The sequence below is a fragment of the Eptesicus fuscus genome, chromosome 25 (genome assembly GCF_027574615.1).
Source record: "Eptesicus fuscus isolate TK198812 chromosome 25, DD_ASM_mEF_20220401, whole genome shotgun sequence".
Classification (NCBI taxonomy): domain Eukaryota; kingdom Metazoa; phylum Chordata; class Mammalia; order Chiroptera; family Vespertilionidae; genus Eptesicus; species Eptesicus fuscus.
The window spans coordinates 9,432,979-9,455,987 of record NC_072497.1 but is presented as its reverse complement, the minus strand read 5'-3'; the positions used below and the strand labels follow the sequence as shown (position 1 = coordinate 9,455,987).

The 23,009-nt window shown below is 51.3% G+C and overlaps 1 protein-coding gene across 1 annotated transcript in view; it reads right to left on the bottom strand.

Moving 5' to 3' along the window:
• The window catches only part of AGBL1 (AGBL carboxypeptidase 1), a 233,263-nt gene that overhangs the window by 169,754 nt on the left and 40,500 nt on the right, over positions 1-23,009 (bottom strand). The window contains exons 10-17 of the mRNA XM_054713289.1: positions 21,998-22,114; positions 19,704-20,272; positions 19,039-19,122; positions 18,757-18,837; positions 17,457-17,605; positions 15,712-15,799; positions 12,480-12,624; positions 2,038-2,191 (exon numbers count right to left, since the gene is read on the bottom strand). Coding sequence (XP_054569264.1) covers positions 2,038-2,191; positions 12,480-12,624; positions 15,712-15,799; positions 17,457-17,605; positions 18,757-18,837; positions 19,039-19,122; positions 19,704-20,272; positions 21,998-22,114 — 1,387 coding nt within the window. The remainder of the gene's footprint in view (positions 1-2,037; positions 2,192-12,479; positions 12,625-15,711; positions 15,800-17,456; positions 17,606-18,756; positions 18,838-19,038; positions 19,123-19,703; positions 20,273-21,997; positions 22,115-23,009) is intronic.

Here is a 23,009-nt window from a genome sequence, read left to right as displayed (position 1 = left end):
AACCAACGGACACAAAACTCTGGGGGGTGAGGGCATGTATGGGAGTGGGGTGGGGGTGGGGGCAATGGTAAGATATGTACACATATAATACCTTAATTAAAAAATGGGGGGAAAAAAACCCTAAAAAAACACTTCCAAGTGACAGCACAACCCCAGGCAGGCATGCATGGCTGCTAGGTGCACCCCGGGGGACTCAGCGTAAAACCTCTTTCTCTGAGAGCAGCTATTGTCTTCCCAGGAAAAGCTTTTAGCATAATGGCAGGCAGAACCGAGCACTGCTTTGGGGAGAATACGTTTAAGGACAGAAAGAAAAGGAAAAAGGGATTCTTAAACCTATGCAAACGCGGCCTCACGCTCCCCCCATCACAGGCCCCCAGGGAAGAGCAGTGTGTGGGGCCCAGGAGAGGGGAGGGGGGGACAGGCAGGAGGAGGTGCAGGGAAGGTTAGCTCCTCTCCTGAGAATAGAAAGGTTATGTTCTCCTCTTTGAGGGGATGATCAAAGCCAGCTGGAGGTGCCTCCCACCCCCAAAATAGGAGCTCCGCCCCGTCCCACCCACCTCGGCTGTTTCTTGCCTTGTCCCCAGGGAGTCACATAGTGACTGCTGCACTCCGCGAGTGAATGTCTAAGAAGAGAATGACTTTCTCCCTCAGAACAATCTCCACCGACCAGGTCCCCCTGTCCGTTCCCCCCCAATCTTCTCTTTCGACTCCTGCACCTTTTTTTTTTTTTTTTAATATGGTCTAATTTATTTCAGAGAGAGGAAGGGAGAAGGAGAGAAAGATAGAAACATCCATGATGAGAGAGAATCACGGATCAGCGGCCTCCTGCAAGCCCCCTACTGGGGATCGAGCCCGCAACCCGGGCACGTGCCCTTGACCGGGAATCGAACCGTGACCTCCTGGTTCCTAGGTCGACACTGTGTGTGCTTTGCTTTGGTCTTATGGTCCCTGGCCAGGGCCTCCTCCACAGCCTCAGCCTCTGAGATCCAAATGGCATCCGGGTTACCTAGGGCCGTGGTCGGCAAACTGCGGCTCGCGAGCCACAGGCGGCTCTTTGGCCCCTTGAGTGTGGCTCTTCCACAAAATACCACGGCCTGGGCGAGTCTATTTTGAAGAAGTGGCGTTAGAAAAAGTTTAAGTTTAAAAAATGTGGCTCTCAGAAGAAATTTCAATCATTGTCCTGTTGATATTTGGCTCTGTGGACTAATGAGTTTGCCGACCACTGGCCCAGGGGATGCCTCAGCCAGGGCTCTGGGACTCCACCCCCTTCCTCTCCAAACCTGGCTGACCTGGAGCTTAGAAAGCAGTCAGCACCGTGAGGAAAGCCCTCGATTAAAAGCTGGGAAATGGGTGACGCATTATTGCAGACACGGTCAGACCCACACCCGCTCCCCTGCCTTCCCTCTGAGGTTCAGAAGTCTGTTCCCTGCAAATACTTTCAACCATAAAGATACAATCCCTCCCTCCTCCCACCAATCAATCAATCAATCAATGACAAAGGCTGGAAAACAGGATGCAGAGTCCCAATTGTGTCTTAGGACAGGAAGTGATGTCACGAGCAAACTGCTCTCCATGCCAACCAGCCATTCCAGCCCCCCCCATCACCAGCGCCCCCCGCCCCCGGGCCTTTATTTTTTCCGCAATTTATTTTTTCTCCCTTTCACAACAGAGCGACATTAGTATTTATCCCCAAAACGTCGGCACCCCTTTTTCTGACAGCTCAATGGATGTCTCTTCCGGTTCCGATTCAACCCCTTGGAATGAACCGTTCTTCGAAGTGTGACTCCTTGCTTGGGGACACCCAGTATTTGTGATCACTCGTCTTAGGGAGCCAGCGAACCCCATCTCCCTCGATTCAGAGCAGTTCGTGGGCCGTGACAGGAAGGGCTGGCGCTGGTGTTTCTACAGAGATGGGCCGGTCCCCAAACGTGTATGGAGTTTTGGCCCTCCGAGGGACAGGTGGGTCCCTGAGACTCTGAGACCCTCACCCCGACCGCCACCCCGATCTTCAAAGAAGAGGGACCCCGTGTCACTCACGGAACTGCTCCAGGTGGGCCGGGCTGGCCGACGCAGGCATGGCCGTGATGGTCACCAGCGGGCAGGCGTTGCCTCCCAGCGTCTGACAGAGGGCCTCCTGCCGGAAGTACACCGTCTGGGGGTCGACGCTCTTTTCCAGGAGGTCCAGATGAGTCTGGAGCGAAAAACAATATGGATGCGTATACGAGTTAAGACTTGGGGACCATGATCCCCACCACGGGAAACAGCCACAGAGCTTCCATTGGTTCGAGAATAAACAAGTCATCCTTTCTGTCAAAGAACAGTTTAGACAGCCGCCATTTTGGACCGCGTGACTTGGCAGCCGCCATGGTGGCCGCATGGCTTGCAGCTCCCCTGGGGGCCGCCATCTTGAAACAGCAAAGGCCAACCCCTCCCTTTGAATTAGCCAATCGCGAAAGGCTGTGGGCCTGAGCTCCAATCAAGAGCAAAGGACAGGTCACGTGCGTCAGGGATTATAAACCTGGGCAGCCCGCCTGCTTGGTGTGCACGCACTTCCAGACCATGTGTGTGCCCCCTTCTACGTAGAAGTAAATAGGTTTGCCTTGCTGCCTGGCTCCCGAGTGTTTTGTATCCTACCAGAACCCCTGACCTTGGGGGCTCGCTTTATTTCTAACAATTGGTGCGAGCCCTTACCGTCTGGGAGTTATTGTGGGACCCTGATCCGCCCAAGGTTGGGTGTGAAGCGATTAAAGAGGGGCCTCTTCCCACTGCCCAGGAGATGGTCAACGGGCTGAGGGGGGAGCAACATTCCCACACGGCCCTGAGGTATCGGGGATCTGATTTCTACGCACTAAAGGCCAGAGGGCAGGCCACACGGCATCACTGACTGCCTGCTTGCCTCCTGCACGCCCCACCCTGGGCATCGAGCCCGCAACCCGGCATGTACCCTGCCTGGGAATCAAACTGGCAACCTCTTGGTTCATAGATCAACACTCAACCTTTGAGCTACTCCAGCCAAGTGATGGAGGTTATTTTTAAAAAGTGATTGTGTGTGTGTGTGTGTGTGTGTGTGTGTGTGTGTGTGTGTGTGTGTGTAGTGTGTGTAAAGATAAATGCATATATGTACATCTATGCAACACGAGATGCCAGAGGGAATGAAATACTTACTACCCAGAACTTGAAAGTAGAAAGGCTTCAAGTCCAGTAAACTTAGAACCAGCCAAGTTTCTGCTCACAAGCAAATGTAGCTTGTATGCTCGGATATGCAAGAACTTATAAAATAGAACACGCCCGGCCGGCATGGCTCAGTGGTTGAGTGTCGAGCTACGAACCAGGAGGTCCTGGTTCGATTCCCGGTCAGGGCACATGCCCAGGTTGCAGGCTCAGTGCCCAGTAGAGGGCGTGCAGGAGGCAGTGAATGACGATTCTCTCTCATCATTGATGTTTCTCTCTCTCTCTCTCCCTCTCCCTTCCTCTCTGAAATCAATAAAAATATTTTTTTTTAAAAGAAGAAAGGGAGAGAGGGAGGGAGGAAGGAAGGAATGGAAAAAAGCAAAGCATAGAAAATGGAATAAAATCAAAATGATAGAAGTGACACCAAAATTTGTTATAAAGTCTAAATAGGTTAAACCGCCTTCTGAAATGACACCGTTTTTCAGATTCGTTTTGACGAGCCCCACTGTATGTTGTCTATCAGAGATGCTTTTGAAGAGAGGAGGGAAAAAAACAACAACACCATGACGTATATGAAAACATGCCTAAATTATCTATTTCGCTTGTGTCTCCTAAGATATTTTGAGAGAGAAATATTGAAACGCAAAGGCTGAGAGACCATAAATCACAGCAGGCACGGCCACAGAAGTAGGCAGCGAAAGCCATATTCAAGAACAAGTGCACTAAATGGGATTTAAAAATCTTATTTTGACAAAGGGTACAATCTGCAATGAACATAGAAAGCTCATAAATCTGAGGAATCAAATCACACAGGATTGAAATATGCAACGTGAACATGGCAGGAGGAGAAACACGGTACCGGGAATGAGAGACGCCAAGAGGGTGCCTCCGCCTTAAATAAATCAAATACACAACAATAATGATATAGTGTATTGGAACAATATTATTTTTATAGATATTTGTCAAGCTTTTTCTTTACAGAGAACATCCTTCTTATTTTTTATTTTTGTTCCTCAAGCATCCATGGAACTGTAACAAAATTTAACCGTATCCAGGGCTATAAAAATTCAATAAATTTTCTTCTATTTGAATATATTTTTATGGATTTCAGAAAGGAAGGGAGAGGGAGAGGGAGAGAAACATCCATGATAAGAGAGAATCATTGATCGGCTGCCTCCTGCGTGCCCTCTATTGGGGATCGAGCCCGCAACCCGGGCGTGTGCCCTTGACCGGAATCGAACCCGAGACCCTTCAGTCCACCGGCCGACACTCTATCCACTGAGCCAAACCAGCCAGGGCAAAAATTCAATAAATGTCCGACAACACAAAAAAGAACAGAAATCGTGCAGACCACGTTTTCTGATCACAACGAAATGAAGTTAGACTTCAGTGAAAATGGCCTTAAAATCAGCGCAAATAAAACCGTTGGGAAGTAGGGAAACATCAAAACATCCTCCTCAAAGGAGCGCACTGAAGAAATCCATGCATTAAAGAGAAAATCAATATTAAATCGGTGTCATTAAAGGGCCGATGGAAGAAGCAGCCATCTGGTAGGTAACACAGGACGGGCACGGAAATGACTCCATCGGCATGTCCGCCACGCGCCGGCCATCTCCGCCAAGGAAAACGTTAGGACCTTCGTTAAGAGCACGGAGAGCGCCCTGGAGTGAAACGATCCTCTCTGTGACCATAAACAAACTCCTTTAACCTCTCTCAAAAAATTCTTGGTGACAGCTGCTGCCGATATTATTATTAAAACTCTGCCTCGCAGTTACTATCAGGATTCCAGGCCCGCAGCCCGGCCGGCGTGGCTCAGGGGTTGAGCGTCGACCTGTGAACCAGGAGGTCACCGGTTCGATTCCCGGTCAGGGCACATGCCCGGGTGGCAGGCTCCACCCCAGTGTGGGGCGTGCAGGAGGCAGCCGATCCATGATTCTCTCTCGTCATGGATGTTTGTCTCTCTCTCTCTCTCCTTCTCCCTTCCTCTCTAAAATCAATACAAATATGCCCTAACCGGCTTGGCTCAGTGGATAGAGCGTCGGCCTGCGGACTGAAGGGTCCCAGGTTCGATTCCGGTCAAGGGCATGTACCTTGGTTGCGGGCACATCCCCAGTAGGGGGCGTGCAGGAGGCAGCTGATGGATGTTTCTCTCTCATTGATGTTTCTAACTCTCTAACCCTCTCCCTTCCTCTCTGTAAAAAAAAAAAAAATCAATAAAATACATATTTAAATAAGTAAATAAATAAAATAAATAAAATCAATACAAATATCCTATATAATAAGAGAGGAATATGCTAATTATCCGTTACGCCCTAAGGTGTAACAACCAACCACAGAATGACCAGAGGGTGGGGCAGCAAACTACTAGCATTTTTAAAAATGGTTTTGTAGCTGAAACCGGTGTGGCTCAGTGGATAGAGCATCGGCCTGCGGACTGAAGGGTCCCAGGTTCGATTCCAGTCAAGGGCATGTACCTTGGTTGCGGGCACATCCCCAGTAGGGGGTGTGCAGGAGGCAGCTGATCGATGTTTCTCTCTCGTCGATGTTTCTAACTCTCTATCCCTCTCAACTTCCTCTCTGTAAAAAATCAATGAAATATATTAAAATAAAATAAAATAAAATAAAAATGGCTTTGTACTGTCCTCCTAAAAGTGATGCTTAAGTGCAGCTACCAGGCAGGTCCAGGGAGGCGGTGGCTGATGGGAAATTGTCGGGACCACTGAGGAGGGAGGCAGGGCACCCTCCTGTGTGCGCCCACCGCCCACCGTAACCGCAGCCCTGCAGCAGCCACAGGGGTGGGGTTCTTTATGAAAACGGGAATGAGGTCAAGGCAATTATGGAAACTCTCCCTCCCCCCCCCCCCCCCCCACCTGGAGGTGGTCTCCTGAACAGAAACCTCTGTCTCTCCAAGAAAGGACAGAGATCTGGCCCAGGACTTCGCCTCGCCGCAGGAGTTCCCCGGCCTCCCCTGTATCAGCGACTCCCTGCAAACTTCCTTCAAAGGCTGTGCGTGACCTCAGCGGGCGACCCTACCGGGAAAGGGAGACGCAGCCCGCACTCGGAAATCGCTTCTCATTGTGATCCCCGCAATCGGCTGAGCTCTCCAGCCCCCTCACTCAGAAGAAAGCTCGCCCCTAAGGAGGCCACGGCCTGTTTTATTCTGTGTCCTGCCTGGTTCTCGCTGCGCCCGGAATACGCCCATCAGAGAGGATCGATCCCCGCAGAGCACAGGACCCCTTTCAACTAAACAAAAGTGCCCTGGCTGGTGTGGCTCAGTGGATAGAGCGTCGGCCTTCGGACTGAAGGGTCCCAGGTTCGAATCCGGTCAAGAGCACATGCCTGGGTTGCGGGCTCGATCCCCAGCAGGGGGCGTGCAGGAGGCAGTCTATCCATGATTCTCTCTCATCATGGATGTTTCTATCTCTCTCTCCCTCTCCCTTCCTCTCCCTTCCTCTCTGAAATCAATAAAATATTAAAAAAATAAAATAAAATAAACAAAAGCACCCAAGCAGGCCGTAGGCAGGTTCTAAGGAGCGTCCTCACACCGCCCACCAGCCGAGGTCACTCCCCTACATGAACGGGACTTGCTTTAAGACGCGAGAGGAATAATCAGTCTCTGGGTGTCTACTCACAGATCGGCCGATGAGAAAGAAACGGTGATTTTCATCGGCTTTTCCCATAAAAAAGTAAATGAAGTTATATCGCTGATGATTTGGAAAAGAGAGTAAAGAAAAAATAATTATCATCAGCCACCCTAAAACCACCATCACCAGCCGTCATAGTCATTTCTTTGGGTCCTTTCTTTGGATTTTTTTTTTTTTTGCATAATTTTAGTTTTGTTTTGTTTTTTAAATATATTTTATTGATTTTTTTACAGAGAGGAAGGGAGAGGGATAGAAAGTTAGAAACATCGATGAGAGAGAAACATCGATCAGCTGCCTCCTGCACACTCCCCACTGGGGATGTGCCCACATATAATTTTAGTTTTATTATAAATGACGGAACGGGTATCTTCCAATCAGGTCAATGTAGGAAATAACCACACGCCATCCTATAAGAAGAGAATGGCCCGGCCTGCGTGGCTCAGTGAACCAGGCGGTCCCGGTTCGATTCCCGGTCAGGGCACATGCCGGGGTTGCGGGCTCCACCCCCAGCAGGAGGCAGCCGATCCATGATTCTCTCTCCTCATGGATGTTTCTCTCTCTCTCTCTCTCTCTCTCTCTTCCTCTCCCTTCCTCTCTCTGAAATCAATAACACGTTAAGCGCCAGGCCTGTTTTGTCTTCCTTTCCGTTTAGCCCGCGATACCCGATTTCACCGATATGCTGGCAGCACCAGTGATGGACTGGTCTGGACGGAAAGTATAGTGTCAGTCACCAGTGACTGACATGGCGCTTATGTGATAAAAAACATGAGAGAGAGAGAGAGAGAGAGAGAGAGAGAATGGTCTAATGGTCACCATCTACCCTCAGCTAACACTTCCCATGTATCAAGTTATTTAATCCTAACAACCCACACAGTAACTGCTTTTTTTTTTAAATATATTTAATTGATTTTTTACAGAGAGGAAGGGAGAGGGATAGAGAGTTAGAAACATCGATGAGAGAGAAACATCCATCAGCTGCCTCCTGCACACCCCCTACCGGGGATGTGCCCGCAACCAAGGTACATGCCCTTGACCGGAATCGAACCCGGGACCCTTCCGTCCGCAGGCCGACGCTCTATCCACTGAGCCACACCGGTTAGGGCGTAACTGCTTTGATAGTTCCCATTTTACAGATGGGAAAACTGAGGCCCTGAGCAGTTCAGCAGCTTGCCCGTGGCTCCGCGGCAGGAAACCACTTCTTCCTTTGCGCTCAAGACCCTGGGGTTCGGGGGGCCGTTGGGGTCGAAGACGTCACCCTTCGCGACCCCCCGGGCTCCTTCAGAACGGCCTTCCACGCCCCCCGCCCCCGCGCCAGGACCCGTGGCTGGTGCCTGTCCTTCGTGCCGGCCCCTCCAAGGACGCGCCTCTGCCCATCGATTACCTGACAGCACTGACGGATGACTTTCTCGTCCTCTCTTTGTTCTACGGCGTGTGAGTCCACTTCTCCCATCTGACACCTCGTTGAACTCTTTATTTCATTCTGAGCCCTTTATTAGCTAGCGCGTGTGGCATTCTGATTCTGTCCCTTCTCTCCTTTTCCTCCTCCCTCCATCCCGCTCCTTCTCCGCCTACACTAGCTTAAGCTCAGTTCATCTCTAAGGGTGATTCATGGCGGTAGCCTGGACCACAGTAGGGCTCTATGTCTGGTGAAAAACACACACTCTACCCTTTAATGCCCATCAGAAACTTTCAGGGCCCCTATTTTCTTTAAATATATATGTATTTCAGAGAGAAAGGAAGAGGGAGAGAGAGACAGAAACATCCATGATGAGAGAGAATCATGGACCGGCTGCCTCCCGCACGCACCCTTACTGGGGATCGAGCCTGCAACCCGGGCGTGTGCCCTGAACTGGGAATCGAACCGTGACCTCCTGGTTCCTAGGTCAACGCTCAGCCACGGAGCCACGCCGGCCGGGCTGGGGTCCTATTTTCAAATAAAACTTCTGGCTTCCAAGGGGGCAATCCATAACAGAATCCAAACACTTTCACAAGTTTTGCGAGCAACACTTTAAACCAGGCGTCCTCAAACTACGGCCCGCGGGCCACATGCGGGTGTTTTTGCCGTTTTTTTTTACTTCAAAATAAGATATGTGCCGAAACCGGTTTGGCTCAGTGGATAGAGCGTCAGCCTGCGGACTCAAGGGTCCCAGGTTCGGTTCCGGTCAAGGGCATGTACCTTGGTTGCGGGCACATCCCCAGTGGGGGTTGTGCAAGAGGCAGCTGATCAATGTTTCTCTCTCATCGATGTTTCTAACTCTCTGTCCCTCTCTCTTCCTCTCTGTAAAAAATCAATAAAAATATATTTAAAAAAAAAATCAAAATAAGATATGTGCAGTGTGCATAGGAATTTGTTCATAGTTTTTTTTTAAAACTATAGTCCGGCCCTCCCACGGTCTGAGGGACGGTGAGCTGGCCCCCTGTTTAAAAAGTATGAGGACCCCTGCTTTAAACAATCGTTGCAATTACTGATGGCTTGATATGGATGACTACAATAGAACTCCTTCTGCTTGTTTCACCACTGTAATAGTATGGTATTTCTTTCTTTTCGCTTTAATACTCTAATTTGGATAATTACCCGACAGAGTTCCTGGCAAGCATCTGGAAGATTTCAGAAGAGGAAGGGAGAGGAAGAGAGAGAGAGAAACATCCATGAGGAGAGAGAATCATGGATCGGCTGCCTGCTGCACGCCCCACACTGGGGATCGAGCCCGCAACCCGGGCGTGTGCTCTGACCACTGTCTCTCACATCAGTGTTTTTCTCTCTCTCCTCCTCCTCCCTCTCTTCCACTCTGTCTGAAAATCAATGGAAAAAATATCCTCAGGTGAGGATATAAAAAAAAAAGAAAAAAAGCCAGGGTTCAGGAACTCAACTGTCAGAGATTATAGAATCCTACAACTCGATGACTACATCAACTATCAAAGTGGACTGAGTACCCAGCCTGTGTGGCCCCGTGGTGGAGCGTGACCTATGAACCAGGAGGTCACGGTTCGATTCCCGGTCAGGGCACATGCCTGGGTTGTGGGCTCGATCCCCAGTGTGGGGCGTGCAGGAGGCAGCCGGTCCATGATTCTCTCTCATCATGGATGTTTCTCTCCCTCTCTCCCTCTCCCATCCTCTCTGAAATCAATAAAAATGTATGTTGTTGTTTTTTCTTTTTAAGTGGATTGCATTGCAGTGGCTTGGGACTATACCAGTCTGATCCAGTCCAGACTTCCTAAACTTCTCCTACATGCTTCCTTAGTAAAGTAGAGCCTTGACCGGTGTGGCTCAGTGGATAGAGCGTTGGCCTGCAGACTGAAGGGTCCCGGGTTCGATTCCGGTCAAGGGCATGTACCTTGGTTGCAAGCACATCCCCAGTAGGAGGTGTGCAGGAGGCAGCTGATCAATGTTTCTCTCTCATCGATGTTTCTAACTATCCCTCTCCCTTCCTCTCTGTAAAAATCAATAAAATATATTTTAAAAAAAAAAAGAAAAGAAGAAGAAGAAGAAGGAGTCTCGCCCCCAGGACGCCTGTGCGTGCAGGTCCCAGGTGAGCCGGGAAGAAAGGCGGCGGAGGGGGAGTCTGGACGCTGCCTGTCTCCGCGCCCGAAGGGCAAACAAGCATGTTTTATAACAAACACGGCTCGTCCCAGCCTCGCCGGGGGTGCGCGTGTCTCGGATTAGCGTCTTGAGCTCCTGCGAGGGATCCACAAATAACACTAGTTGTGTAGCTCTCGCAATCTGGGAAACGGCAGACATCTCTCTCTAGGCAACGCGGCAGGCGGGGAGAAGGGCAGATGGGCTTTCCCGAAGCAGCGAGGCACGCGGTTTCAGCTACGCCTTTCTAGGTGGAGGGAAAGAAAAAAAAAAATCTCCATTTATACGCGAGCATCTTTGCGAGTGGAAGGCAAAGACGTTCTCGGTTATTATCGTCTCTCTCTCCTCCGCGCAGACGTGGCGCGAACACACGCGTCCTTCAGGCTAAGTGATACCTACACTCACGGAGTCACGCGTTATTATGAATATGCTAATGGCAGTGTGCATTAACACAGGGGATGCTAGTGCTTTGCGGAGATGCGCGAGCTCATGAATCCTCAGGACGCCCAGGAGATTGCCAGGGGCGAGGGACGGGGGTGCCAGCCAGGCAACCGCAGGGGGTAAGCGGCTTGCTCACGTTCGTCTCGTGGGCCGTCTGCAGGGCCTGAGAGGACACAGGAGGCTGATCCACACCGCACCCCTCTCATAAAGTCAGCAGAGCCCGGCTGGTGTGGCTCAGCGGGTTGAGCATCGTCCCATGCACCCTATAGATCTCTGGTTAGATCCCCGGGTGGGGCACATGCCCGGGTTGCAGGCTCCATCCCCAGTAGGGGGCGTGCGGGAGGCGGCCCATCTATCTTGCTCTAACATCGTTGTTTCTATCTTCTCCCCCTCTTTCTAAAACATCGATAAAAACATATCTATAAAAAACATCAGAGCCCTACCCGGTTTGGCTCAGTGGATAGAGCGTCGGCCTGCGGACTCAAGGGTCCCGGGTTCGATTCCAGTCAAGGGCATGTACCTTGGTTGCAGGCACATCCCCAGTAGGGGGTGTGCAGGAGGCAGCTGATCGATGTTTCTCTCTCATCGATGTTTCTGACTCTCTGTCCCTCTCCCTTCCTCTCTGTAAAAAATCAATAAAATATATTTTTGTTAAAAAATCAGAGACCTCACTGCAGTCATTCGGCTTTTTATTCATCTCCTCGTCTTCTTCACCCTGATCCTTCTAACACCGGCACCCGCGGCTGTGGGGGCCCCCGGAAAAGCTAGGAGGCTGCGTGTCAGAGACTCGGGGGGTCCCCAAGCTTTATCTCCCTGCTTTCCTCCTCTCCAGAGCCCACGGGCTGTAAATCTGACCTCAGCTCACCGCACGCTTCCACCCCATGTCAACTCCATAACCTCACTCCAGTCTCACCACCTCACTTTAAAAAAAAAAAAAATGTTTTTATTGATTTCAAAGAGGAAACGAGAGGGAGGGAGAGAGAAGCATCGATGATGAAAGAGAATCACGGATTGGCTGCCTCTCTCGTGCCCTCTCCTGGGGACTTAGCCCGAAACCCGGGCGTGTGTGCTCTGACGGGAATCGAACCGCGACCTCCTGGTTCCTAGGTAGATGCTCAACCCCTGAGCCTCGCCAGATGAGGCCACCACTTCATGTTTTAACTTGAGGGCTTCTTTTTTTTTTTTTTAATATATTTTATTGATCTTTTACAGAGAGGAAGAGAGAGGGATAGAGAGTTAGAAACGTCGGTGAGAGAGAAACATCGACCAGCTGCCTCCTGCACACTCCCTACTGGGGATGCGCCCACAACCAAGGTACATGCCCTTGACCGGGATTGAACCTGGGACCCTTCAGTCCGCAGGCCGACGCTCTATCCACTGATCCAAACCGGTTTTGGCTGAACACCACACCTCCTACCTACAACCTGGCAATGAGCCGCTCGGCATGTCACTCAGGCCGTGAGAATGCCATTGGCCACGCCCTCAGCCCCCTGCTCTGTCCCAGAGATGGGGCTGAAGTAAAGCCACTAAGTCAGTGACCACAAACCCCGGCTCCCTGGGGTCCGGGGGCATCTGAATGTTTCTGGGGCCATCTTAGAGAGCCCCCCCACTAGTCCCGTGCGGTCATGCCGTAAAGAGGAAGTTACCATGAGCGCGGTGTAGGTGTAGGGATAATGGTAAGCCAGGTAGCAGACGTCGCCGTGGTGCGGGAAGGTGATGGAGAAGGTGAGGGTGTAATAGCACTTCCTGGAGGCACCGCCTGTGACAGCCAAGCTCTCGCGATAGTGGTTTCTAAAAGAGAAAGGAGGAGAGTGGGGGATGAGGGAGGCGGGAGGGAAGCAGGCATTTGGGGGTTCTAGGCTGCCAATGTGGTCGCTGGAATGCTGAGAGAGGGCGCAACGTCTAGACCCGTGGTCGGCAAACTGCAGCTTGCGAGCCCCATGGCGGCTCTTTGGCCCCTTGAGTGTGGCTCTTCCACAAAATACCACGGCCTGGGCGAGTCTATTTTGAAGAGGTGGCGTTAGAAGAAGTTCAAGTTTTAAAAATTTGGCTCTCCAAAGAAATTTCAATTGTTGTCCTGTTGATATTGGGCTCTGTTGACTAATGAGTTTGCCGACCACTGGGCTAAGCTGGTCCACCAGGCTGAGGTGGCTCAGTGGTTCAGCATCGGCCTGCGGACTGAAGGGTCCCAGGTTCGATTCTGGTCAAGGGTATGTACCTTGGTTGCGGGCACATCCCCAATAGGAGGTGTGCAGGAGGCAGCTGATCGATGTTTCTCTCTCATCGATGTTTCTAACTCTCTATCACTCTCCCTTCCTCTCTGTAAAAATCAATAAAACATATTTTTTTTTAAAAAAGGGAGAGATGGAGTGTGTACCCCCAGGCATCCTCTGTTAGGGAGAGGCGTTCTGTTTGGTGGTTGAATGGCGACACACACAAGGGCCCTGGGCTTCGGTCGCATTACTGGGAATATGTTAACATGACGTGGCGAAGCGTTGTAGAACAAAGGACGCTATGAAGTAGCAACCTTATCCATTCATCTGTGTGGTATTCATGGCTGGGAAATGAAAAATGGATTACATTATACATTGATGGTTTCCATGTCAGCCCTCTGTTCCTCTTTGATCACAGAACAATGGTCTTGTTAATGAGTCTAAAAGCTATTAACATTAACGTTGGCTTTCCTCGGGGCTCAGGCCAAGGTGATTTTTTTTTAAAATATATTTTTATTGATTTCAGAGGGGAAGGGAGAAGGGAGAGAGAGAGATAGCAACATCAGTGATGAGAGAGAATCATGGATCAGCTGCCTCCTGCACGCCCCCTACTGGGGATCGAGCCCACAACCCGGGCATGTGCCCTTGACCGGAATCAGACCTGAGACCTTTCAGTCCACAGGCTGATGCTCTATCCATAAAACCAAACTGGCCAGGGTCCAAGGTGAATTTTGGATGTGTGAATTCTTCCCTCCCCTGTTGGCAGACTTTTTAAAAAATATATTTTTATTGATTTAAAAGAGAGAGAGAAAGAGAGAGAGAGAGAGAGAGAGAGAGAGAGAGAGAGAGAGAGAGAGAGAGAAACATCAATGATGAAAGAGAATCACTGATTGGCTGCCTCCTGCACGCTCCCTACCGGGGATCAAGGCCGAAACCCTGGCATATGCCCTAAGGGGGAATTGAACCATGACCTCCTGGTTCATAGGTCGACGCTCAACCAAATCAAGCCAGTCAAGCTGATTATAGTTTTTATGGGGCATCCTGTAATCTGAGAAAAAGATAAGACTTAATTTATCCAAGAAAATAAGTACTAGCCTACCATTTTTATTTAAAAAAAAAAAAACCACACACTAGCAATGAGCTGATAATTATGTATTTTCTACCTGTTCCAACAACTGCTATCCTTTTTTTCCATGTGAATTTGTATTTTATTTCCCCCCTCCCAAATGCACACATAAGCAGCTCAGGGGTCTGGGATTCTTTTATCAAAAGCTATGGGTCATATCACTTTCATGACAATTTAACAGGATACATCATTGAACGTGGTTAGCAGTCAAGGGTTGAAGATGAATTTTGAAGACCCTTTCTCTTTTATTTAAAAAAAAAACACACACGAACTTCTGTCAGGTGGAGGAAGAAAAATGGCAGCGGAATAGACAGACGGGTCCCGAGCCTTGTCCCGGAGCAGAAAGAAAGAACAGCTGAGGATCGCACAGGGAGTGTTTGTTGGCGAGTTAAGGGACAGCTAGACTCCAGGAGAAGGTGGGGGACTGCTGGGCGGGGTTCCCCTGACCGGGCAGCCCCCACTGCGGCTGGGTCCCCTCCCGGAGCTACGGGCTCGGACGCGGAGACCGCGCCATCTTGAAGGGGGAAGTGGATCTTTTCGGAAGCCTGAGAATCTACACCCACCGAACAGCTGCAAACCCCAGAACACCGGTCCCCAATGGCGCAAACACGAGGATTCAGAGGAGCTCTACACTCCACCACGGAAAGGTCAGATTTTGCCTGGGATAAGGAGAGAGAGAGAACTACATAACCAGACATCCGGAGAAGAGAGACCATGGGGAGACAAAGCAACAGCCCACATATGAAAGAAAAAAACAAAAAACAACAACATCTGACTCTGCCTATTTGTCACCTATTCACTCTCATCTGCTTGGCAAAACTGAAGGACAAGGATGAACAAGAATGGGCCAGAAAGACAGGTATCACCTGACCTCACCCGTATGTGGGAGCGAAAGAACAAAATAAACTGACGGACGACATAGATCCAGAGGCATAGAAGCACGGAACACAGGCTGACGGGATCTCAGAGGGAAGGTGGGGGTGGGCGAGTGGGGAGAGATGAGCCAAAGAATTTGTGTGCATATGTGCATAACCCCTGGACACAGAAATAGGATGAAGAAGGCCTGGGACAGGGGGTGGATTCGGGCTAGAACGGGTCAATGGGGGGGGAAAGGGGGACATCTGTAATTCTTTGAATAATAAAGATTTATTTTTTTTTTTACAAAAGAATAGGCCAGAATTTCTCAGGCTTTTTGCTCATGAAAAACAAACAGGAAAGAGGCAAAGAATGACAGCTTGATGCACTCATCACAGGTTGACTCTGTCCTAGCACAACTTCTAAATACCAACCAGGTCCCCAGGTGCTCATGGGCCTGCACGAAGACAGACCATATTCAGCACATCGAAAGCCACTGCTTGAAATCTCCTGTGGGTACCATTTAACACACTTCTTAAGGGTGGGTCCACTGCCTCGGGGACGGTGACAAGGACAGCCGACAAGCACATAGGGCGGAGGTGTGTCAGAGCAACATGGAAAAGCAGGGGAATGGAGAGAGAATGAAAGAGCGGAGAAAAGAAACCCACAAATATTCGGACTCACTTGTAATAGCAGATTTCGTATCCCGTCCGCTTCCAGGTGGGTCTCCCGAGAAGGGCCTCCTTCACAGAATACATGGTGGGCTGCATCCCTGCACAAAACAGAGGCCGGGTGAGTCCCCTGGGGCAAGGGAGAGGGGCCAGAGAGCTGCCGCCAGCTGTAGGACGGCCCTCAAGGATACCCAGGTCTTCATGCTGCAACCTGTGAACGTTACCTTACATCGCAAGAGAGATTTTGCATGCCCTAATCGGTTTGGCTCAGTGGATAGAGCGTCGGCCTGCAGACTGAAAGGTCCCAGGTTCGATTCCCATCAAGGGCACGTACCTTGGTTGCGGGCACATCCCCAGTAGGGGATGTGCAGGAGGCAGCTGATCGATGTTTCTCTCTCATCGATGTTTCTAACTATCTCTCTCCCTTCCTCTCTGTAAAAAAATCAATAAAATATATTTTTTTTAAAAAAGAGAGAGAGACTTTGCAGACATGATTAAAGGCTCTTGAGCCCAGCAGGCGTGGCTCAGTGGTTGAGCGTAGACCTGTAGATCAGGAGGTCACAGCTCGATTCCCGATCAGGGCACATGCCCAGGTTGCAGGCTCGATCCCCAGTGTGTGGGGCGTGCAGAAGGCAGCTGATCCATGATTCTCTCTCATCATAGATGTTTTTATCTCTCTCTCCCTCTCCCTTCCTCTCTGAAATCAATAAAAAAAAAATTTTTTTAAAGAAAAAAAGTTCAAGGCAGCTCAAGGGAGACGGGATGTTGTGGGGTGCCATGGTGGTATGGACATCCCACGGCAAAGTGGGGACGTTGGCTCCCCCTTCCATAGTTGCAGTTTGCCATGCGCTGGCCACGATCTTGCCACACCTGACAACCAAAACGTGTCAAACTCAGCCCTGGCCAGTGTTGCTCAGTGGATAGAGCATGGACCTGCAGACCGAAGGATCCCAGGTTCGATTCCAGTCAAGGGCACGTACCTCGGTGGCAGGCTCCCAGCCCTGGTTGGGGGCAGGCGGGAGGCAACCCATGGATGTGTCTCTCTCCCGTCCATGTTCCTCTCTGCCTCTCCTTCTCCCTTCCACTCTGTCCAAAAGTCAATGGGGAAAAAAATATATCCTTGGGTGAGGATTAAAACATAAAATGTGTCAACTTGCCCTGACCGGTTTGGCTCAGTGGATAGAGCTTCGGCCTGGGGACTGAAGGGTCCCAGGTTCGATTCCTGTCAAGGACATGTACCTTGGTTTGGGCACATCCCCAGGAGGGGGTGTGCAGGAGGCAGCTGATCGGTGTTTCTCTCTCATCGATGTTTCTGACTCTCTATCCCTCTCCCTTCCTCTCTCTAAAAAATCAATAAAATATATTTAAAAAAAATAAAGTATAAGCAAACATACCGTTTGGCTCAGTAGATAGAGCATTGGCCTACAGACTGAAGGGTCCAGGGTCGGATTCCAGTCAAGGGCACATGCCTGGGTTCTGGGCTCGATCCCCAGATCGAGGGGGCATGTAGGAGTCAGCCCATCAATGATTCTCTCTCATCATTGGTGGTTCTATCCCTCTCTCCCTCTTCCTTCCTCTATGAAATCAATAAAAATATATTAAAAATAAAAAATAATAAAAATAAAATGTGTCCACTCAGCTTCAAATGCTTTGGGGAACCCAGCGGGACTCTGGTAAGGATCCAAACGCTCTCAAGACAACATCATCCGTGGGGCTGGTGACCCAGAAAGCCCGCGGCGCCCCCCCGCCAGCTCCTACCGTAGTTGAACTGGCTGTTGGGCTTCTCGTAGTTGATGATGTTGAAGCGGTACGGGGTGGCGGCCCTCATGCCGCGCACCTTGAAGCTGAACCACTGCTGATACTGGGTGCAGTTGACGTCCGTGTTGACCAGCAAGTCGTACTCAAACCTGCCGAGGTGGGAGCGGGGGCGGAGGGTGAGGCGTCTTTAAGGGGAACTGCCCACACTGAGAACCGGCACATCCCGGGTTCTCGCGGGCAGATCTCAGACCCGGGGTGGATGGCTGGTGAGGGACCCTTAGCAACCACATCTCACAAGAGGGGACACGGGCTGTGGGCGTGCCCGGCCAGAGGGGCACCGGGTCTTGGTATCAGACGCGTCTGTGACACGTCTAGTGATTAAACCGCAATCAAGCGTCTAGCGAGCTGGAAAAATGCACGTGTTGCTACGGCGCAGAGAGGTGTCAATCCCGCCTGGTCGGAATAGGCTGTGACTATTGAAAGCTAGACACTGCTTGGGAGCCTCCGTCTCCGCATACGGGAAATGGAAATAGTGCCCCCACGCCCAGTGCTGTTCCTAAAGATTAATTAATACGGTGTATGGCCCAGTTGAGGTGGCTCAGTGGTTAAGCACTGACCTATGAACCAACCAGGAGGTCACGGTTCGATTCCCCGTCAGGGCACAAGCCCGGGTTGCGGGCTCGATCCCCAGGGTGTGGGGCGTGCAGGAGGCAGCCGGTCAACGATTCTCTCTCATCATGGATGTTTCTATCTCTCTCTCCTTCTCCCTTCCTCTCTGAAATCAATAAAAATATTTTTTTAAAAAAAAAAAAAAGAACTGACTCTTGGAATGCACTTGTGGTGGTTGCCAATTTGCATGGTGTAAACACCACCACCACGGCTGATGGCAAGCTACCAACCAATGGGAGGTCACTAAGAGCGGAGGGAAGAGATGGTCATACTGCTTTCTTGAGCTGCCTGGGGCCACCCCGTTGCAGCTTTCTTTTATTTATTATTATTATTTTTTTTTTGGGGGGGGGGTTAATCCTCACCAGAAGATTTTTTATTTTTTCCCATCGATGTTTTTAGAGAGAATGGAAGGGAGGAGAGAGGAGAAGAGAAAGAGAGAGAAGCATCGAAGTGAAAGAGACACATCGATTGGTTGCCTCCCACACGTGTCCCGACCAGGGCAGGGGATTGAGCCTGCCACCGAGGTACGCGCCCTGGACTGGGAATCGAACCCGGGACCCTTCGGCCCTCTGGCCAGCGCTCTAACCACTGAGCGCACCGGTCAGGGCCCACTGCGGCTTCCTTTACTTACTCACGCACTTGGATGGCTTTGCGCAGGTTTCCCGACTCGAACTTGGAGGAGAACCGCAAGCCGTTGGCAGCCGAGTCTTGCCTGTAAGGAAGGAGGGAACGCGGAGCGTGACATTTCTGAGAGGCGAGCTCCCTCTCCTAGATTGTGAAGCCGCACGTTCGCCAAGCCGAGGGCAGGAGCAGGGAGGCGTCGCGAACAGGGAGCGCGCTGGTGTCTCCTGGCGTGGACGGAATTCTCCACGCCGCACCCACCGCCCTTCCGCCGACGGGCACGTCCACCTACCGAGGCTCGTCTAGACTGAAGACGACTCTGTCTACCACGTCGCGGGGCTGAAGGAGCCTCCGGATATCCTCCAATATCTTGACCCTGAAAAGGAAAATTAGAAACATTTGAAAGGTTGGCCCTCACTCCTTATCCCACTCGTCCAATGATCATCTCGGGCGTCATCAGAAAAACAGGAAAGTTGCCCGGCTGGTACGGCCCAGTGGTTGAGCGTCGACTCAGGAACCAGAAGGTCGCTGGTTCGATTCCCGGTCAGGGCCCTTGTCCAGGTTGTGGGCTCCATCCCCAGTAGGGGACGTGCATGAGGCAGCCAGTCGATGAAGTTCCTCTCTCATCGATGTTTCTATCTCTCTGTCTCTCTCTCTCCCTTCCTCTCTCTCTAAAAATCAATAAAAACAGCCCTAGCTGGTTTGGCTCAGTGGATAGAGTGGCAGCCTGCAGACTCAAGGGTCCCGGGTTTGATCCCAGTCAAGGGCACACCCCCGGGTTGCGGGCTCCATCCCCAGTGAGGGCATGCAGGAGGCAGCCCATCGATGATTCTCTCTCACCATTGATGTTTCTCTCTCTCTCCCTCTCCCTTCCTCTCTTAGATCAATAAAAATATATCTTTTAAACAAAAAAAAAATAAGAGAAAAAACACAGCTCTTGAGTCAGGACCACCTCACCGTTGGATTCCGCGCTTGCGTTCCAGCAGGGGCTCCGGGGCGGGTGATGGGCAGTGGCCCCAGAGGTCAGGGAACGCCAGCGTCTTGAAGTCAGCCACGGACCTGGTGCCTCTGGCCTTGGCCATGTAGACATAGGGGTCGTGGAAGGGAGCGTGCTGGGGGTGTGTCTGCAGAAGCTTATGGATCCCGTCCGCCGTGCCCCCGGGTGGAGCGGCGCTGGGAAGGCAGGCACTTGACCTTGCGCAGGAGGTCACGGCGATGTCCCAAGCATCCTCTTGGAGGAGAGTCTCCAGGTCAAGGACTTCCTTTCCGGAAGGACCCATCCCAAGCCCGTGGGGCTGGGCGTCTGGGTGCGGGTTCGTTCCAGGTCCATTTTGGGGAACGGGATGCACAAGGGACCTCCCCCTCTTGGCCATGCTCAGGAGGGACGTCTCGGGGGCATCCTCCCTTTCCGGGCCCCGGGAGCCTTGGTCCTTATCCAGACGGTGCTGCTCCGGGGAGGCAGCGGTTGGAATGTGGAGGTGGTTGGCGTCGGGGGTGAAGTCATCTCCAGGGGTGGCCTCCAGGTCCTTCAGGGGTAGAGCAGAAAAGAACATGGCGGCGTTCCCTCCCAGGGAGACCAGACAACCCCTCCCTGTCCTCACTCTCTGGGCACAGAGCTCAGCATAAAACCCTGTGGATTTAAGGAGCTTTCTCCAAGGTCAGCCACAGAAAGACTCCGTTTCAAGAGTCCAAGAAATGGCCCTGGCCGGTTTGGCTCAGTGGATAGAGCGTCGGCCTGCGGGCTGAAGGGTCCCGGTGCGATTCCAGGCAAGGGCACGTATGTACCTCGGTGGCAGGCTTGATCCCCGGCCTTGGTGGGGGCTCTTGTAGGAGGCAGCCAATCAATGTGTCTCTCGCACATCCATGTTTCTCTCTCTGTCTCTCTCCCTCCCTCCCTTCCACTCTCTCTAAAAATCAATGGAAAATACCCTAAGGGTGAGGATTTAAAAAAAAAAAAGATTCAAACAAATGGCAGAATCAAAGAAACTCTCCTTTGCAAGGGGCTTTGGGTGGGGCTAGTATAATCCTAAGAAGTACAGGGATGCCTTCTGCAATAAGTTTCATTCGTCTGGCTGAAGAACCTTACTTTTAGGGTCTTCACCCCAAGGAAGTGCCTTTATTTATATTTTTTTATTGATATTTTTTTTTTTTTTTTTTTACAGAGAGGAAGGGAGAGGGACAGAGAGTTAGAAATATCGATGGGAGAGAAACATCCATCAGCTGCCTCCTGCACACCTCCTACTGGGGATGTGCCCGCAACCAAGGTACATGCCCTTGACCGGAATGGAACCTGGGACCGTTCAGTCTGCAGGCCGACGCTCTGTCCACTGAGCCAAACCGGTCAGGGCCAGAATAATCGTTAAACAGAAGGCACTTCCTTGGGTCCTGGCTGGTTTGGCTCAGTGGATAAAGCGTCGGCCTGTGGACTCAGGGGTCCCAGGTTCGATTCCAGTCAAGGGCATGTACCTTGGTTGCGGGCACATGCCCAGTAGGGGAGTGTGCAGGAGGCAGCTGATCGATGTTTCTCTCTCATCGATGTTTCTAACTCTCTATCCCTCTCCCTTCCTCTCTGTAAAAATCAATAAAAATATATATATATATATATGTATATATATATATATATATTTAAAGGTTCATTCTGATTGTTTACAAAAAGTGTAAACAATCCTTTACACTGGACTGCAATTTCCTCCCTGAAATTCTTTCCTGCAGATCCCTGTTTTGCTTTCTGGAGTGAAGTAGATGATACTAACTCCCTCCGCCATGGGACTGGCTTGTACCATCAGATACAGCCGAGTTCATGATTTATGGAGAGTCAGCAGCAAGCAGTGAGATCAAAAGGCAGGTCTGAAACACTGGCGGCAGCAACAGCCCCGGGATTAACATCCCTAGACACGAGGATCGCAATTTGCTTCTAGTGACAAGCACCCCCGGGATCCGGCCGGGCGCCTTCCTTCGGAAAGCCATCGGGCACGGCGCTCCCCCTCTGACAAGGGAACAAGGAAATCAGCCAGAATCGAACGGTGACCTCGTGGTTCAGGGGTCGACGCTCAACCCCTGAGCCACGCCGGTCGGGCCTTTCTCACACTTGTTTCTTTCACCTCCTGCTTCTCTCTCAGAAGAAGATTGCTAGGGGTGAGTCATGCTCTCGCTCCATCCGCAGGCCCCTCCCTGTGTGGCCCCAGGTTCTGCAGAGGCCCCATCGTGGACTCGCACATCCCCGGGATGCAGAACCGCGGCGTATGTCCCACCTCAAAGCTGCAGGAGAGCTCACGGCACATGGCCTCGTACTGGCTCAGCTCCTCCTCGGGGCGGTCAAGGCCAGGTTTGGAGCTCAGCTTGTTCACGTCGGTTTCCAAGTCATCGTCCTGCAGTGGAACATGCGAGACACGTGTCACCACCGAGAAAGCCGCCCTGAGGAACATCGAGACGAGATGCAGACGAGACTCTTTCACAACCCGGGGACGTGGCGTCCTTGCCTCCGAATTACAGCGCCTGCCGACGCAAAGGACAGTTTAACAGGTCGGGTTGCTTTTTAGGAATAAAGAAAGAGCCCGGCCGGTGTGGCTCAGTGGTTGACCGTCCGGTTCCCGGTCGGGGCACATGCCTGGATTGTGGGCTCGATCCCCAGTGCGGGGCGTGCAGGAGGCAACTGATCCATGATTCTCTCTCATCATTGATGTTTCTGCCTCTCTCTCCTTTCCTCTCAGAAATCAATAAAAATTTTTTTTTAAATATTTATATTCTTGACCCAGGGGAGTGGGATGGGGGAGAAAATGCAATATTTTCCATCCATCTTCCACAATTTTCCTCCAAACTTCAAATTAAAAGAAAAAAGACAGATCCTGTGCGGGAGACGTAATGATATTTTCCAATGCAGTACACACCAGGCCCACACTCTACAGCCTGGTATTGGGGCTCCCAGCTTTATCTCTTAGGCCCTCCTGGCCTCCACGATCTCAGGGGCAGCCTCGGCCATGGCCCGGGCTGGCACCCATGGCAACACAGCCGGGCAAGCACTGGGAAGTGAGGCCGGAGCGAAGAGAGGCACAGCTGGTCCTTGCACGTCAGATACGCGAGTGGCTGACACTCTTCATTAGACGTCCACTCCTCCGGGAGCGAGCGTGAGGGGAGGGGAGCGTGGCATTGATGGATGGCTGCAGCAGCACAGCATTATTCAAATAATTCGGCGCGGACTCCGAGTCCCGCACTGCCGAGCTACAGCAAAGAGCCAATTTTCCACCGACGACTTCAGAAATGATT